Raw genomic sequence first — 16,673 nt, 5'->3', positions numbered from 1 at the left:
TGTCAATGTGTCAGAGCATGGAAGTAAAAATAAAATGCCCAAATGTTCGCACCCTTTTAACTAACACGCGGCTGTGTTCAGTTAACTAATCACATTCAAACTCGTGTTAAATGGGAGTCGGCACACACCTGCCAGTATGTAAAGTGCCTAAGCCCAAATTAAGTTCAGATGTTCTAGTAGGCTTTTCGTGACATTTTGAAATTACCCAGGGAAAGAAGTAGTAAGAAAAAAATGAATATTTTAAATGAAATGGAATGTTTTGATTTTGAAGACAGCTAAAGTTGATTTATATTTTATACATGCATATATATATATATATATATATATATATATATATATATATATATATATATAGCCCATGTGTATGATTTTGGACTTGAACTCATTCACTGCCATTGACGGCTATAGACGTCAAAAATTCATTTGAACTATTTCTATTAGTTTAACATTTTTTTCCACTTTTGCCAACAAGAGTATGAAAACCTAGAAAAAAAATATTGTAAATTTAGAACAGATATAAAATGTGTGATTGTTAGTTAACAAGTGAAGTCATGTGATCAATTACAATTAAAAATGTTAATTGCCTGACGGGCCTAATTAAAAAAATTAAATAAATAAGGAGTGTTTAATCGTACTTAATCGCATGATAATTTTGTATCTGTTTTCAATGTACAATAAAACAATCAAGGATTTTCATAAAATTTTCTAATTCAATGAATTTTTTTTAATAGAAATAGTTCACATTAATTTTTTACGTCTATAGTCGTCAATGGCAGTGAATGAGTTAATATTATTGTAATATTTATGTATTGTATTATTGAATTAAAAATGATTAAAAACTAATAAATACACAAAAATTCGTCAATTAAGTCCATTTTGCATCCTTTACCTTTAGGTGACAACTGTTTCATCACTATTTATCATGGAAACTGTATATTTAAAAAAAAAAATAATAATAATAATAATAAGTAACCATTGGGGTCCAATAATATGCACCAGGAGTATATAGATTGTACCCAGAAGGACATAAATGGACCTCTACGGTTTCACCATATCTTATTTCTGACAGTATGAAAGCATAAACTGCACCCCCCCCCCCCCCCCCCGAAATGTCAAACAAGAGATAAATTCAGCACAAACACATACACTAAGTTTATTTGGGGGTGAACTGCAGTTCCTGACTAATGTTAGCTCATTCCACTCGCTGTGGGGTTTTATTTATCTGACGGGAAACTAGTTAAAGGGAGATTGTTGCTTATTTTTTTGCAACAAAGCCGCTTAGGGTGCTAAAGCATCACTGATTGTAAATTACAAATATGGTCACAAATCTTCTTGTGTTCATCTCTTGCCCTCTTCCTTCCTGCCCATAAACAATGACAAAAAAACAAACAAATCCAACATTCAGCAAGAGCAATAACATCCAATATACGCTCAACATAATCAGACAGAACTGCGATGTAACTGTTCCTCTTAATTTGTCCCTCTTATGTAGCCAACTAAAGTAAATATTTTTTTTTTAACTCAGTATGATACAGTGTGGTTGCACCACTCCAAACTGCAACCCACAATAATAAACTGAATATACTTCCCTGACAGTGCTTTGAAATGTTCTTATTGAACAACTCTATCACTCCTACAGACATTCCTCAAACGGACCCCCACAAAGCCCCCTGTTACGGTAATGTGAAGCAGACTGTGAAATGTCTGAACCTGGAAAATAATCGGGAGCTTTTGTTCGTCTTTGGTGGGACAGAGAGCCCCCCCCCCCCCCACAAGGAGTTTGCGGTCGCAAGGAGGTGCGTCCCTGCGTTGTGGTGAGTAACACGTCTGGGCGGTTTGGGCCATTTCATGATTGAGGTCAGCACTTCCTGAGTCAAGGCCTTCAACTGATGAGGCAAGCTCGCGGGCCGCAACAATAGGTACACCTGCACATTCGCATTGTCTTTACAAAAGGCAGTAATGCTCAGGGGCATAAATTATCCTATTTCTGTAAAATAAAAACTGAAATTGAAAATGACGTAGCTGCTCAAGTAACGACCAATCACAGCTCAGCTTCAGAAAACAGGTGCGCCGTGATTGGTCGTTACCCAAGCCCCCGAGCAACCGCCGGAAAATGTGTTCAAAAGCAAAGGAAAAGCCAAGGCACGAGTTCGTAAAAATCTAAATTCCCTTTAATTCTGTGGTACAAAAATCCACTAAGAAACTGCACTTAACATTTATAATCTTACTAACAGTCTATGTACATTTTAGAGGTCCATCTCGTAAACAACAAAAATAAAAAAATACTGCAAGTTTATGATACTTCTGTGTCGTCTTCTGATAGGGGAGTATCTTTTAAACATACTATTATATTTTGAGCTATGGCGTTGTGCTGAATGTCGGTCTCTGGGTCAGCAAGGGTCTCATATTCACCCTCAGCCTCTTCTTTGTAACGTCTTTCCAACATTGAATCAAGTCCGGGCTTGACATCTCCAGAGCCCATCCACCTGGGGAGGGGGTGGGGGAAGGGGGGGTCTTATTTTATATGTATTTATTTTAAGGAGTTTCTCAAAGTGGACTTTAAATACCTTTGAAGAGTGTGCGGTAATTGGAGATGGAGAGTCTTTCTCAGGTAGTTGTAAGCTTTTGGATCATGTAAGTGGAGATTGAGGGCAAACTCCCCCTGGTCTTTAGTGTAGTCGCTGCCCTGTTGAGACAGCATGTGGAGAAGAAGACCTGGAATTAAAAACACAGCCATATTGGATGTGTGTCACTTGAAATGTGCATAGACACCTGCAGTGCCCAAATCCGTCGTAGGGGGCCTAGCAAAAAAATGGAAAAAAACACGATCATTGGTCACTTCACCCGAATGTGATTCCAGCTTCCCTCTGAGGTTTTCGTTGATGAGGTTCGTCTCCCTCAAATCCTCCAAAAGACCAAACACCGTGTCCTTGGCTCGACGTTCTCTTTTCTTCATGTTCCTCAGCTCGTGCTCCAGACTCTCCACCCTCGCTAAGGCTGCAATCAGTTGGGCCTTTACATCGGCGGGAGACACAGGCAGTGCATAGCGGTGGTCCTAGAATAGGGATCTTCAATTAAAATTTGGAGGGGTCCGGTTGCAAGGGATTTCTTGCACCTTATTTCCTTTTCACAATTATTTGTGGTTGCGTAAATAAAATGTTACTGTATGTTTTCCACATGGGGAAAAAAAATCTGTCAATGCAATAAATTACACCATTTTGATCCTAAATAAACTACAATGCGTGAACATTATTAATAAGTGTACTCGCACAAACACAGAAATACAAAGTGATTTTTAAACACATATAAACCCTTAAAACAGTTCACATTTAAAAACTAACAACAGCAATAACTTACATAAATATCCAGTAAACTGGACAAACGAAACACACCTACGTTTCAGTACAAATTGTATTTTGATGCCAGCAACTTCCAAAATAATTTGAAATCAAGCAGCACAGGCTTCTCAGGCCTACGTTCGAAGTTTACACTGAAAATGTAAATTAAGCTGAACTTCCAAGTAATTCACAACAGGGGAAATGATGATCAAACAAAACATGACAGAACAGATTACATCCTATCTCTGAAATTCAATTTTCTGACGTTAGGTGCAGCATTCCCTCATAAAAGATTTTCATACTTGGGCATGTGAATGTGACGTGTTTCAGAAAGCGGGTAAAGCCAATGACACGGACGTCGTGCGTGACTGTCACATGATGCTCGCTAGCATTTCAGCCATGAAAAAAGTGCATTACAGTGAACCCTCAAATACTGTGTGTATTTTAGTATCTGTGTGCCAGTTGGCTACACTTAAGTGTCAGGGTGTGACTTGTGTCCGACATCCGCTCCGGCGTGAGTGCGTTCATGTGTTTACAAAAATATTGTACTTACATCAGGAGGAGGCGCGGATGCTGGTGGTGGTGGTTCAATCTGTGGCACATTCCTTGAAGCAACAGATGCCACTGACTTTCTGGCTTTCTTGGAGGTTTGTGTTCTTCTGGTAAACACTTGCTGATGAGGAGAGAAAAAACATGCAGTTTGTAAAAAAATATATATATATATATATATATTTTTATAATATTTGTAAACAATAGGTGCTATTGCGCTAAAGGCAGAAAGTAATTTACTGCTAAGTAAACAAACTTCAATAATCAAATTTATGGAAGGCAGTTTTTTCCCACTGATAGGCCTATGTATAAAATGTTTGGTTGGATGGCTATCCTACTATCGAACACAATCCATACCAACATCAAAAGAGTGAATTAGACAATGATCATAAATTCCCAACAAGTCTACTCTTCAAGACCCACTTTTTGGAAACGAGACTTGAAGCTGAAGACAGACGGTCTGGCTCCCTGCCGAATCCTGACAGTCTGGCCAGTGGCGTCAATGTCCTCGGGTTTGAAGTGCTCGCTGCACAGGACTGATGACTTGGTGGCGGAGAAACTCTTCATCCTTGATGCCGCTTCCCACTGCTTCCGCAATGCTTTCTCTTTTGGAAACCTGCAAATATGACACATTAAGTGTTCGACGATTAGTATTCTAACGTTAGTGACACGCTAGTTTGCGCTTCATATTTGAGCCTGAAGGCTCGTTCAGTCAGTCTCACTTGTGAAAGGTAATTCCCTGAGATTTGCTTTGCGCTGTGCGACGACTTGTACATCCCCATGCTGCACACGAGTCGGGCATTTTCGTTTCAGTCCATCCATAGAGTCAGGCTTGTAAAAGCATTATTCGGTGTTTGTTTAGTGTGGCTCCGTTACGAAATCCACGCGGGATAGCGTTTGGCAATCACAGAAATAACCATGTTGATGAAGCATGTTGTGTCCGGGGAAAGATGGCGCCGGATTTGACGAATGAGATTTAAACAAATGTTTACTTCCGCTTTATTTTGATTACGTATTTCCGCAAATCGTGGTCCATCTGACAACAGTGGCCGTGTTAGAACTTCCAATGTAATCTGGGTGTTTTCCGTTTTTAAACAGTTATTAGAAGAAAACACCGCCTACCGCAAACGAAAACAAAACCTATATGGATATTAGTGTTAGTTCACTTTGCACATGCATGCAGTATGCAGTAAATTGGCAAGTCAAGTCACATCCTTCGAGTTGCTCTGCGCTCAACAGTGCAAGTCAATTTCGTTTATATCCTGCCACTTATTGTACTTACTTATGAAATGTGATTCCTTTGGCTTTTGTCTCCGCCGAACGCCTATTCACGCATTTCGACGCAGCACAGTAATGAGGCATACCGTTATTTTGTTTAGAAATACTGTAGCGTGAAGAAAAACTGCCGCAAGTACTGCTCCAAAATGGTGGCGTCATTGACGTACAGAGTTGTTTCCCACAAGCCACTGCAACGAGTCAGTAATGTTGACGTCCCCGGTGTGTCGACTGTGCAACTTTTCTTACTACAGGGAATACAACTGTAGGTCAAATGCCATTGTGAAGGGAGCTCTTGTTGTATATTTTAACTAGAAAATATAAAATACATATTTTAATTAGAGGGTGACTAGGGTTAGTGTTAGGGTTAGGTGACTGGTTAGCACGTCCACCTCCCAGTGCAGAGGACGTGAGATCGAGTCTGGGATTCGGCCTTCCTGGGTGGAGTTTGCATGTTCTCCCCGTGCGTAGGTTTTCTCCGGGTGCTCCGGTTTCCTCCCACATTCCAAAGACATGCATGTCAGGTTAATTGAACACTCCAAATTGTCAATATTTGTGTTTGTGAGTGTACATGGTTGTTTGTCTCTGTGTGCCCTGCGATTGTGGCAACCAGTTCAGGGTGTACCCCGTCTACTGCCCGAAGCCAGCTGGGATAGGCTCCAGCGCCCCCCGCGACCCTTGTGAACACAAGCGATTAAGAAAATGGATGGATGGATATTTTATTAAAAAATATACATTATTATTATTATCCAAATGGGATAGATAGGTACCATGGACTCGTGCATTTAAATTAAGGGAGCAGTGGGAGTATGACTTCTTGGTTCAGAGGGATGATAGATGTCAAAGGGTTGAAGGGTAGTACTAGTAACTTGTTGCTTGCTATGAAAACACATCCGTTTCTGAATTGAGAGTGAAGTGACATGATTCGTTTTCTTCTCCTCAGTTAACGCATCTCCACAATACATGATTATATTCTATTTATTGTGCTTTGTTTTCTATCTGATCTTGTGCAGCACTTTGTTACAGTTGGGGTTGTTGTTGAAGTGCTTTATAAATAAAGTTTTGGTTGAGTATGTCTGTTATTCTGTAATATTGTTTGACAAAAAAATGACTCTAAATGGGTATTTAAGAAATAAGAATGTCTATTCCCTGTACTTGTACTGTCATTCATTTTATATTAAATTCTATCGTTTTAGCTTGTTTAGGTTGTTGTTTTAATTTAAAATGTGCCCCCCCCCCCCAAAAAAATCATAATTTTTATATTCTTCATTGGCGTTTAAGATGACCAGAATTATCGTCTCTTACGACTAAACAGACCCCAAAACATCTAGATAAAACAATACAAGTGTCATTCTGTGATGAAATCACGGCTCTGTCATACTAAATGAGTTTTATTCAAATGTTTTTTTTAAACACCAATAAAACATCAGTCGCGGTTGCTGATGACGCCCTTGAACGCAACTCGTTGAACTTTGGTACACAAGTTCGTGAAATGGGCGTGGCCAATGCGCTTAGCGTGCTGTGCAGTCTTGTCATATGTCTTGACTCGGTCAAGAAAGTCGAGCCGAGTTGTTGTACCTTTCCGAAATAATGACGCCTTTCACCGCAGGGGCCAAGTCGAGGTAGGAAACAATGCAAACATGTTGACTGTGCAACTTATCTACGACTTGTTTGGGGGAAACTTGCGTGTTTTGTTGGTTTAAAAGTGATAGCAAGCGTGGCTTGTCTTGGAACATAGCTTGTCTCGATCGAGTACAGAACTGCACAAATTGTGATTTGAGTGGTTGCAAAGAGCAATGTTTCCTAATCCTAACTTTTGTGAAACCGACATTTAACATTGGAAAAATCACACCACCAAAATGTAACAAAAAGCTTGCACTCTGCTTCGTTTTTTTTTTTTTTAAACCAAGCACCACCTTAAAAATGACCTATTTGATTTCCCAAGTACACTTTGTACTGACCAAAATAAAAAATCAGTAGCATGTAAGACAGAAGTAAAAAAAAAAAAAAAAAAAAGACGAGGCAGAGGTTTTATTCATAAATGTTCTAAATGTAAAGTTGATTTGTATTTCATTCTATGTGACACCCCCCCCCCCCCTTGATTGAATGATGCTGTCAAGTAGATGTGGCAAAAGTACTCACACTCTGCACTAAAGTACAACTGATTTGACTGATTTAGTTAACTAAAAGTAAATACATAAAAGACAGGTAAAAAAAAAAAAAAAAATCTAATTCTACAGTTTTATTTACCTTCTGCCATTTAGTGGAAGAGCACTTCATTGTTCTGCCTGTCTCTATAAAACGCTGGCATAGATCGATGAACAATGACACTTTATTTGTTGTAAATTAATAATAATTTTCGGACCAATGAAGTGAAAATTGTACGATTATTTTTTTTCTCCAACGACCCAGTGACTGCTTCTGACAGGCTATAAAAAGGAACATTGGAGATGGAGGACTTCTGGGCTGTGGTGGTTTGGGCTGGGAGGATCTGGCTGTGCCTCATCATCAGCCTCATCATGATTCCTGCCATGTTTGGCTTCTCGCTGGGCATCTCAGAGATTTATATGGACATCCTGATCAAAATACTGGAGGTACACTACTTCAAATGCAGGCTCCAGTTTTCCTGTGTAGAGTTCACATGTGCTGTTCTCAAAAACCTGCATGTTAAGTTCACAGAAGATTTGAAATTGTGAATGTGAATTGTTTTTCTATATGCCCCGTGATTGGCTGACGACGAGTCCAGAGTGGATCCCATTTTTTCGCATATTGTTAGCTGGAATAGGTTCCACTTTGCCCACAATTCTGATGAGGATGATTAATTATATAGACTAAAAAAAATCAATAACATTGGTTTTCTTCTATTAGTGGGCCACATTGAAGTTACAGAAGGCAACCACAGAAGAACGTACACTTAAAGCCTCTGCATCCAGTGGTAAGTACAAATGATGCATATAAAAAGTGTACACACCCCTGTGGACATGACATTTCTGATGTTAAGAAGAAGAAAAAAGAAAGAGACCACAATAAATCATTTTAAAACATTTTCCACAATTGCGCTGACCATACCGCTATAATGTGTACAATTCAACTGAAAATGTATAAATATATTTTTCGGAGAGGGGTAGTAAAAATTAAGAACTTATAATGTGGTTGCATAAATGCGCACACCCTCTTATAACTCAGAGTTTTAAGTATTAACCAGTAATATTTAGACTCATGTTAAATGGGACTCAGCACAGACTTGTCACATTTTCAAATGCCTTTAATTAACTCCAAATAAGGTTTACAGCAGTTGTTCTTGTGGGCCTTTCCTGACATTTTGTTTGGAGCTGTTCATAATTGCCTCCACCTTGACTAAGGGCCCCAGTTACAACTGAAGAAAAATGTGGATCACACCTCTGTGCATGTTTACTTCCCTTCTTGGGGAAAGAAATCAATTGAGTTGCACAGGTTATAGGTCACATTAATGGTGGGGAAAGGGTTGAAATGATGTATCTTGGTCTCTTTTTTTGCACATTACAAAAACCTGTTATTGGAACTACGATAGATAGATAGATAGATAGATAGATAGATCTATTGTGACATGCCGCAACATGTAATTTCCTCATGTAGTTCAAACCAGGCAAAGCATGCTGCAACGAAAGACCACAAAAAGCAAGATGTAGCAATGAACGCGTTTTACTTGCCGTGTGCGTTTATGACGGGCCACAGGGTCAAGTTGCTGAGGGAGCTATCTCACAAGATGCTATTACTCAACGGCGTTATCACGCGCGGTGTGGTAGAGCCTTCGCAGTAAGGGCTGGGGAAACCGTTTTCTGATCAGGGGTCATTTCAAATCTTTTAATATGGAGGAGTAGAAAGAAAACAAAAATTGCGCCACAAATTTGAAGTCATAACCATGTCAGACAAATAGAAAAGAAAGAGAAAATGGTTTGTTTTCGAAATAACAAGTTGTATATTTTTTTTAGATAAAATTCACATATTTTAAAAAAATAATAATTTTTTTGATTGATGTCCTGCAGTGTATTTTCAACATAAAAGTTTTACTTTATCCCCAAAAATGTTTTACAATTTATTTTTTCGTTAAAAGGATAATTTTGCTGAATTTGGTAAAATGTTCAAATTTTTTCACAAATCTAATCTATTGGTCAGTCCACACACGTGGGTATTATTATTATTATTTTTATTATTATTATTATTTTATTTTATTTTTTTCCCCCTGATGTGTTGAAAATGGATTGCTCTCTTTGAAGTGGCAATGTTAATGGTTGAACAAATCTGCCATTGTTGGGCTGTCCTGAAAAGTGATGATTTTGGAGGTACAATGATTCTGCCTGACATCAGCGATATATTTATTTTATTTTTATTTTTGGATTAAAAAAGAAAAAGATGTCTTTTCAAGAGTAAGAGTTCAAAAGTTGGATTTTTTTTAGCTAAAATATATTTTCAAAATAAAAAGTGGTAATTTTTTGGGGTTAAAGAGTTCTGTATAAAGTTGCATGTTATCTAGATAAAAATAAAAATTTTGAGCAAAACGTATTTCCATTTATTTTATAAAAATAAGTGTTTTTGAGATCAAAAGTTTTATGCTCTCAAAATTATTTATAACTTAACAGAAGATACAACATGTATTTTCAAGATTAAAAAGTGGTATGATTTTTACAAGAAAAGTAATATAGTATAGTTACATGTGTAATATATTTTAAAGAAGGTTGCGTGTTTTTGTGCTGGAAAGCCATATTTAGTAAGTCATATTTTAAGAATAAAGTCATAATTTCACAATAAAAAGTCACATAATTTCACAATAAAAAGTCACATAATTTCACAATAAAAAGTCACATATTTTCAAGATTAAAGTTGTAAATTCATAAGAATAGTCATATTTTAGAGAATTTTTAAATTTTTATTTTTCATTTTTAGGATTAAAGTCATAGTTTTACAAGACAAAAGTTGTATATTTTCCAGAATAAGAGAGGATAGACAAGAAGAATATATTTGTTTCCAGATAAAATATTGCGAATAAATAAGTTATATATATTTTTAGACTTAATATATATTGTATATAAATAGAACCAAGTCATATTTGTTTGTCAAGTCACATGATTCAGGTTCCCCACCCCTTGTTATAAAGAAAGAAACAAGCTACGTCAGCATCCAGTGTTTGCAAAATGTGTCACTGTTACATTTAATACATAATCCAGGCTTGAGTCAATATAAAAAAAATTTTTTAAAGCATGTGTGCTTAAGAGGAGCTAGTAATGCACCAGTAATTGAACATTTGTGCAACTGTGGATATTTGAATAGATGCTGTTATCTGTAATTGTGGATTTTGCCCTCCTGTCCTATCAGTTGAAACCAGATCAACTGTTGCGATGAACTCTTTTAAATGGACCATCGCATTTGCTCACCTCATGATATGTTAGATCATTTAGTTTCATTCAAAGACATAACTCGTCTGCAAATGACTTTTATATCATGCGTTTGTGTGTGTCAGCTCTCATCCAGAGGGAAGATGGCTCCATGGAGAAAGAGTTAGAGGAGCTAAGACGAAGTCGCCCCAAACCTCCAGTGGGCGGCGACTTTACGCTTAGCGACTGTTTCTATTTCTCCCGCAGAGGAATTGAGAGCATTGTAGAGGACGAGGTACGACGCATGACCTTATTTGATATCATTAGTAGCACTTCTCATTCAATTTTGGATTTGAAGGTGACCCAGCGGTTCACTTCAGAGGAGCTGGTCTCTTGGAACCTTCTGACCCGCACAAACAACGACTTCCAGTACATCAGCCTGAGGCTGACTCTGGTCTATGGACTTGGCATTTTTGTCCGATACTGCATTCTCGCACCTCTCAGGTACACACACATGATTTTTGTTATTGTTTTTTTTTAATGCCTCTCTTGGGATAAAGCTTCTCTTTGGATGGAGTTTGAAACAATTTGTAAATTTGGAGGCAGTCCTTAGTAGGATGGGAAGCATATTTATTCCCTAGCATATAACAACTCTTCTAAAGCTAATCTATGTGTTTAATTTGCTTGCAATGCCTGCTGTGACATGCATGTTTATGTTGATAAAATACTGAAAACGTGTTGCGTTCTCTCCTCCAGGATAACTCTGGCCTGCATTGGCCTCACCTGGCTGGTCATCGGGACATCTGCAGTGGGGCTGCTCCCCAACTGGAGGTAGCAACGAACCACACTTCAAAACCATCCGGTTGACTTTTCATGTTGACCGTCGCGCTTCTCAAGGCTCCGTATTTGTCGTCAGGATCAAGTTCTGGCTCAGCGAGTGGGTGCACGTCATGTGCTACAGGATCTGTGCCCGAGGCCTGTCCGCCGCCATCCGCTATCACAACAGGCAAGCCAGGCCCAGACCAAATGATGCAAATGGGCTCTTATTTACACGCTCTCCTTTTTGGAACATCAGGGAAAATATACCCCGAAAAGGAGGCATCTGTGTGGCCAATCACACATCACCCATTGACATCGTGATACTCTGCAATGACGCCTGCTACGCCATGGTAGGAAGGGGAATACTCCATCCATCTATTTTCTATAGATCTTTTTCTTATTAGATGTGAACTTCACATTCACAGATGTCTATGGACAATTTAGAATCTTAATTTGGGTGGCCATAAGTTCATACCTGAAATGTCGACCTTGGGCTGCAAGCACCGACTAGTAGGCTGCATACAATAATTTCAGAGCATATGTTGTGAAATCAATGCATTGGAGCTGTTACAATTGTCAATAAGGCAAATGTCAGTTACTGACATGTATATATTAAGTAGAAAAGGAAACGGAACAGCGAAATTCATGACTAAGTTAAAATATATATATATATATATATACTATGTTGATTTTACACACATTTATTTGTTCAAAACACTGAACATTAAACATACAAATAAATAAATAAATAACAAAAACAGGTAAATCATGCCTTTTCATGGACTAGCGTAGCACTAACATAGGCTGACGTTCAGGCAACATGATTTGTCCAAAAACACACCCGCAGATGCGACACCAAAAAAATATTGAAGGATTATAATAATAAACTTAAGTTAGTGTGAACGCCACACGTGTAAGCTCTGTAACGTTTTTGGAATGATGTTTCTATCTGCTTCAGGAGCTGAGATATCAATTAGTAGGCATTGATAATATTGTTGAATATCCAGAATCGGGAGGGGGGCGTGGCCACGGTCTGCAGTTTGTGGAGTCTGTGTGGTTTTTGGCAGCCATCTTAGTTTTAGTCTTTTGGTCAAAAATGCTTATTAGTTTTGTTGTCTCACTTCATATGTGATACTTTTAGTCCAGCTTTAGTTAACAAAAAAAAGTATTAGACTCATTTAACAAATGTGCATTTGTACTGCTTTGTTAAGAAATAGAATGGCCTTAACTATCAAATAAGTAAAATAACAATATGATTTAATAGCGTTTTCCTTTTTTCTTTTTTTTAAGAGCAATGGCTAAAATTATAATGTATCTGTACTGTTGGATTTGTTTGTGTTTGTGCGCAAACCCAAATTGATTGTAAGCATGCTGCTAATGCTACAGAAGCAAAACGTGCTGTTCAATTACACATGTCTAAAAATGCCCTCCATTATTTCCAACAGTCACTCAAAATTGATAACAGTGCGCTTGCTGCCAGGCCAAAAATGCCTGCATGTTCACACATAACAGTAACACAGTCAAGCTAATGAACTGACGTTAGCACACAATGCTGGCTTGAGCCTGAAGCTAGCTAGCAACCCGTTTGCGCTAGGATGTCAACTTTTAAGCTTACTGTAAAACTTGTGGACTATTCTTCTAATCTATGTTAAAAGTTTGAAAATCAAACCATGTGTGTCAGGTGGGCCAGGTGCACGGAGGTCTCATGGGGGTGGTCCAGCGGGCCATGGTGCGATCCTGTCCTCACGTGTGGTTCGAGCGAGCTGAGATGAAAGATCGCCATCTGGTGATGAATAGGTCAGTTGCACATATTTGACCTTCTGTGCTTTTGACATCGCTTTGTCTTAGAATAAACTGATTTCATTGACCTACTTTTGACCCAAACGTTTAAAACAAACACTTGTTAAATATTAAATGTGAATGTGGTGAGCCTATAAGTTGGATGCCACTTAAACGCTTGAGCAGTGATTGAGTCATGTACCACTAGAGGGAGCCCTCATACTACCAGCAGTAGAGCATTTATTTACAGAAAATACAAAAAAACTTGTTTTTTAAAAATATTTTCCTGAGCTGTATTTAAACTGTCAGTGAGTCTACCATGAACTTTTTGTGTCGCCTTCAGGTTGAAAGATCACGTGAATGACAAGACAAAGCTCCCCATATTGATATTTCCAGAAGGCAAGTTGAAACGCCGGTGTGATGTTTGTCTCGTGGTGTCAGCGAAGGTTGTTATTTCATCTCTGGGTGATGACGGGTACTCGAGTACATGATGTGGTTTCGGACCACACGCATACACATGCGCTCCTGTCTCATTTTTGGATGCCGTTGCTGTTTGGTGTCCATAGGAACGTGCGTCAATAACACGTCGGTCATGATGTTCAAGAAGGGGAGTTTTGAGATTGGAGCCACAATTTACCCCGTTGCCATCAAGGTATTCCACTCACACACACCTTTTGTACCATGGGTGCTTAATTCTTGAGTAGTCACCAATACGAAGTACCAGTGCAAGTGTCGCAAGTACGGATACCTTGATATAAGACAGGGTATCGGTACTCCCTATTTATTTAATGTTTCATTGTTTTCTATATATTTCTAGGTTTTATTTATTTCTTGCTTAGTTACATTTTTATTTTGTATATTCATTTTGTTCATACAAAAACAAATGTTTATACGTAATAAAATTAATATAATTAAATATGTTTGTCGCTATTTTTTTCTATTATTTGTAAAAATATTTTTAGATATATTCTGTAATTATATTTCTATATTTATTTATACTTTTTATTGACTTTCTTCTTTATTTTCTTATTTCTCTCTATGATTGCACACACGCACACACATATTAACATATATTATTTTTATTTGACTAGGGATTTTCATGTTTCTGTATGTAATTTATTTAATTGTATTTTTGCTTTGTTTTTTAAATAACTATACACAATTACATTTTTGTAGATTTTATTTTTTTAAATTGTTTTATACATACTTTTATATATTACTATAAGTACATTTTCCTATTGATTTTTTTTGTTGCTGTATTAATGTTTTATTTTTAGATATATTTATATACAGTACATACATTTTCTATGTATTGTATTTGATTTAATGTTTTTTTTAATTTCATGTTTGTTTCTACATAATTATAAAATTTATTGTTTTGTGTTTTTAATAGCTTTTTTCTACATATATATATATATATATATATATATATATATATATATTTATTTATTATTATTATTTGCTTTGCTTTTACTATAATATGTAATCATCTTATTCTAGATTTATTTTTCCACTAATCCTCTTCTTTTTGTTTCCCCCAGTATGACCCCAAGTTTGGAGACGTCTTCTGGAACAGTTCCAAGTACAGCATGGTGAGCTACCTGCTGAGGATGATGACCAGCTGGGCTCTCGTCTGCAATGTTTGGTATCTACCCGCCATGCATCAACAGGTCTGTGCAACATGTTGCTGCATGTCTCACACACGCACACACACTCCCACACACACATAACACACGTGGCATTAGACTGAGACGTTGATTTTAAACTGGCATGCAGGAGGGGGAAGATGCTGTTCAGTTTGCCAACAGAGTCAAGTCAGCCATCGCTCACCAGGGAGGACTTGTGGACCTGCAGTGGTAAGATCCCACTTTTATTTTGTGTTTTTATTCAGCGGCAAAGAGCGTTAGGCGTTGACATTTTGTCATTTGTTGAAAAGGGCGACCCCAAGTGGCCAACAATAATTCCTGCATCGTTTATGCACATTTTTTTTTTTTAAATGACGCCAAACATTTTTAAATCAGATTACTCAAATCTTGACAGGGACGGAGGCCTGAAGCGAGCGAAGGTGAAGGAGTCGTTCAAGGAAGAGCAGCAGAAGCAGTACAGCAACATGGTGGTGGGAGACGACAGCAGCAGTAACAGCGACTGAGAAGACGGCGCCAGGAACAGACGGCTGCTTTTCTTGAAACTTGGACCTGCGTTCACAATCTGCGTCTCGCACAAGTGCAATAGTGAACTTTGAGTGGACGAATGGCGAATGTGCCGCTGCTATTTCGATATTGCTGTATCTGGATTGACATGATGTTGAATGTAACGGATTGAATACAGAGAAGCTATTGGATGCAAACACCGGATGCCTGATGACAAATTCATATTCTACTTTTTATTTTTTATTTTTTTAAATACAGTTTACAAATGTCTCCATGCTGTAATTGGCCGAGATTTCTTTCCTTAACATGACATAAATGTAGCAGCACGGTGCCCTAATGGTTAGTAATGGTTAAAAAAAAAAATCAGCTCTGGTTTTCCCTTGTGGAGTTTACATGTTGGACATGCGCTAAAGAAAGCGGATGAAGAGCAAAAATGTATACAGGAAAACATTGCGATATAGATCATAGACCCGTTTTAATGTGGCACAAGGAAATCGCGCCATTTCTAACAAACTCATATTGACGTCACGCATAGACTCATAAACAGCTGAAATATTGTATGGCACAAAAATAATACCTAACTTTACAATAAATGTGATGGACACAAGTTGTGAGGCGTTTAAAGCACAACACAAAAGTGGGACTTTTTGGTTGTCTGCGCAAGTGCGACGGGTGCTTGGCTGCGTATTTTGTCCTCGATGTCGTCCGTCTTGTGTTGTTCGTCACTGCCGTGACCTGAAAACCAAATGAAGATATGCCAGGTAGAATGTTGGGTAACAGTGGGCATGCATGTTATTGATCTGACAAGACGAGCACGCACTTGAATGATCGGCACTGCCTTCAGTGTCCTGAAACGGCAACATTTATGTATTGTATCTTTGACGGAAAAAAAGCTTTTACTGGAAGGCCTCCCTTACCTCTGTTAAGTTGCTTTTGTTTTTCTTCTTCTTTTCCAGATACCTGCAATGTGATAACAATAATAACAATGACTGCTGTTATGATGATGGATGCCCCTCCCACCAAAAAAAAAAAAAACATGCACGTTTATAGGTTCATTGAAGACTAAATTTTCCATGAGTGCAGCGCTTGTTCGTAAACTAGCAATACAAGTTGACAGGGACCTTCCCACCGTTGCAGATACGAGTCGCAGTTGCTGTCAAAATTGGCCGCCGTCCTCGCTCCATCCGGCGAACCCGCGTCCACTCGACCCGACGCTCCAGATGCAATCGGCATCTCGACCCGCACACTGACCACGCGGGAATCGGACTTGCGCTCATTTGGATGCAGACCAGCAGTGGTCCATTTTGTGGCGCAAACACCACCCGTCTTTCTTTCTTTTTTCGTGCGTGAGTGAGCAACAAATAAATGGGCTTTTTGAGTTCATGTGAGGGGTTTGTTGTCGTATCCATGGC

The 16,673-nt window shown here is 38.3% G+C and overlaps 2 protein-coding genes and 1 long non-coding RNA gene across 6 annotated transcripts; 1 reads left to right on the top strand and 2 right to left on the bottom strand.

Moving 5' to 3' along the window:
- Positions 1 to 2,149: 2,149 nt before the first annotated feature.
- Positions 2,150 to 5,328, bottom strand: LOC147173561 (THAP domain-containing protein 6-like). Of its 3 annotated transcripts, none has more exons than XM_086076432.1 (6): positions 5,170 to 5,328; positions 4,311 to 4,503; positions 3,892 to 4,011; positions 2,845 to 3,055; positions 2,568 to 2,715; positions 2,150 to 2,486 (listed from the first exon to the last, which is right to left on the bottom strand). In XM_086076432.1, the coding sequence occupies exons 1-6, from the start codon at positions 5,322 to 5,324 to the stop codon at positions 2,294 to 2,296; spliced, it is 1,020 nt and encodes a 339-aa protein (XP_085932558.1). In that variant the 5' UTR covers positions 5,325 to 5,328; the 3' UTR covers positions 2,150 to 2,293. The 3 variants fall into 3 exon arrangements, 2 of the variants coding, with proteins under 2 accessions (XP_085932558.1, XP_085932560.1); XM_086076434.1 differs by lacking the exon at positions 5,170 to 5,328 and adding an exon at positions 4,610 to 4,869; XR_015094870.1 differs by having other exon boundaries at positions 2,339 to 2,486; positions 2,568 to 2,686; positions 2,773 to 3,055.
- A 1,327-nt stretch (positions 5,329 to 6,655) lies between these two features.
- agpat9l (1-acylglycerol-3-phosphate O-acyltransferase 9, like) lies at positions 6,656 to 15,868 on the top strand. Of its 2 annotated transcripts, none has more exons than XM_086076036.1 (14): positions 6,656 to 6,784; positions 7,575 to 7,756; positions 8,031 to 8,097; positions 10,660 to 10,808; positions 10,872 to 11,017; positions 11,270 to 11,344; positions 11,430 to 11,519; positions 11,589 to 11,682; positions 13,014 to 13,129; positions 13,455 to 13,510; positions 13,678 to 13,763; positions 14,653 to 14,781; positions 14,888 to 14,967; positions 15,152 to 15,868. In XM_086076036.1, the coding sequence occupies exons 2-14, from the start codon at positions 7,613 to 7,615 to the stop codon at positions 15,258 to 15,260; spliced, it is 1,341 nt and encodes a 446-aa protein (XP_085932162.1). In that variant the 5' UTR covers positions 6,656 to 6,784; positions 7,575 to 7,612; the 3' UTR covers positions 15,261 to 15,868. The 2 variants fall into 2 exon arrangements, with proteins under 2 accessions (XP_085932162.1, XP_085932163.1); XM_086076037.1 differs by having other exon boundaries at positions 6,673 to 6,784; positions 7,591 to 7,756.
- On the bottom strand, positions 15,623 to 16,657 carry LOC147173559 (uncharacterized). Its single transcript, XR_015094834.1, has 4 exons — positions 16,391 to 16,657; positions 16,179 to 16,221; positions 16,082 to 16,109; positions 15,623 to 15,996 (listed from the first exon to the last, which is right to left on the bottom strand). It is a non-coding gene; the product is annotated as an uncharacterized LOC147173559 (long non-coding RNA).
- Positions 16,658 to 16,673: the final 16 nt, after the last annotated feature.

Source organism: Leptonotus elevatus, chromosome 5 (assembly GCF_054856555.1).
Source record: "Leptonotus elevatus isolate MCC_2025b chromosome 5, RoL_Lele_1.0, whole genome shotgun sequence".
In the NCBI taxonomy this organism is placed as follows: Eukaryota; Metazoa; Chordata; class Actinopteri; order Syngnathiformes; family Syngnathidae; genus Leptonotus; species Leptonotus elevatus.
This window is presented reverse-complemented; position numbering and strand designations above follow the sequence as displayed.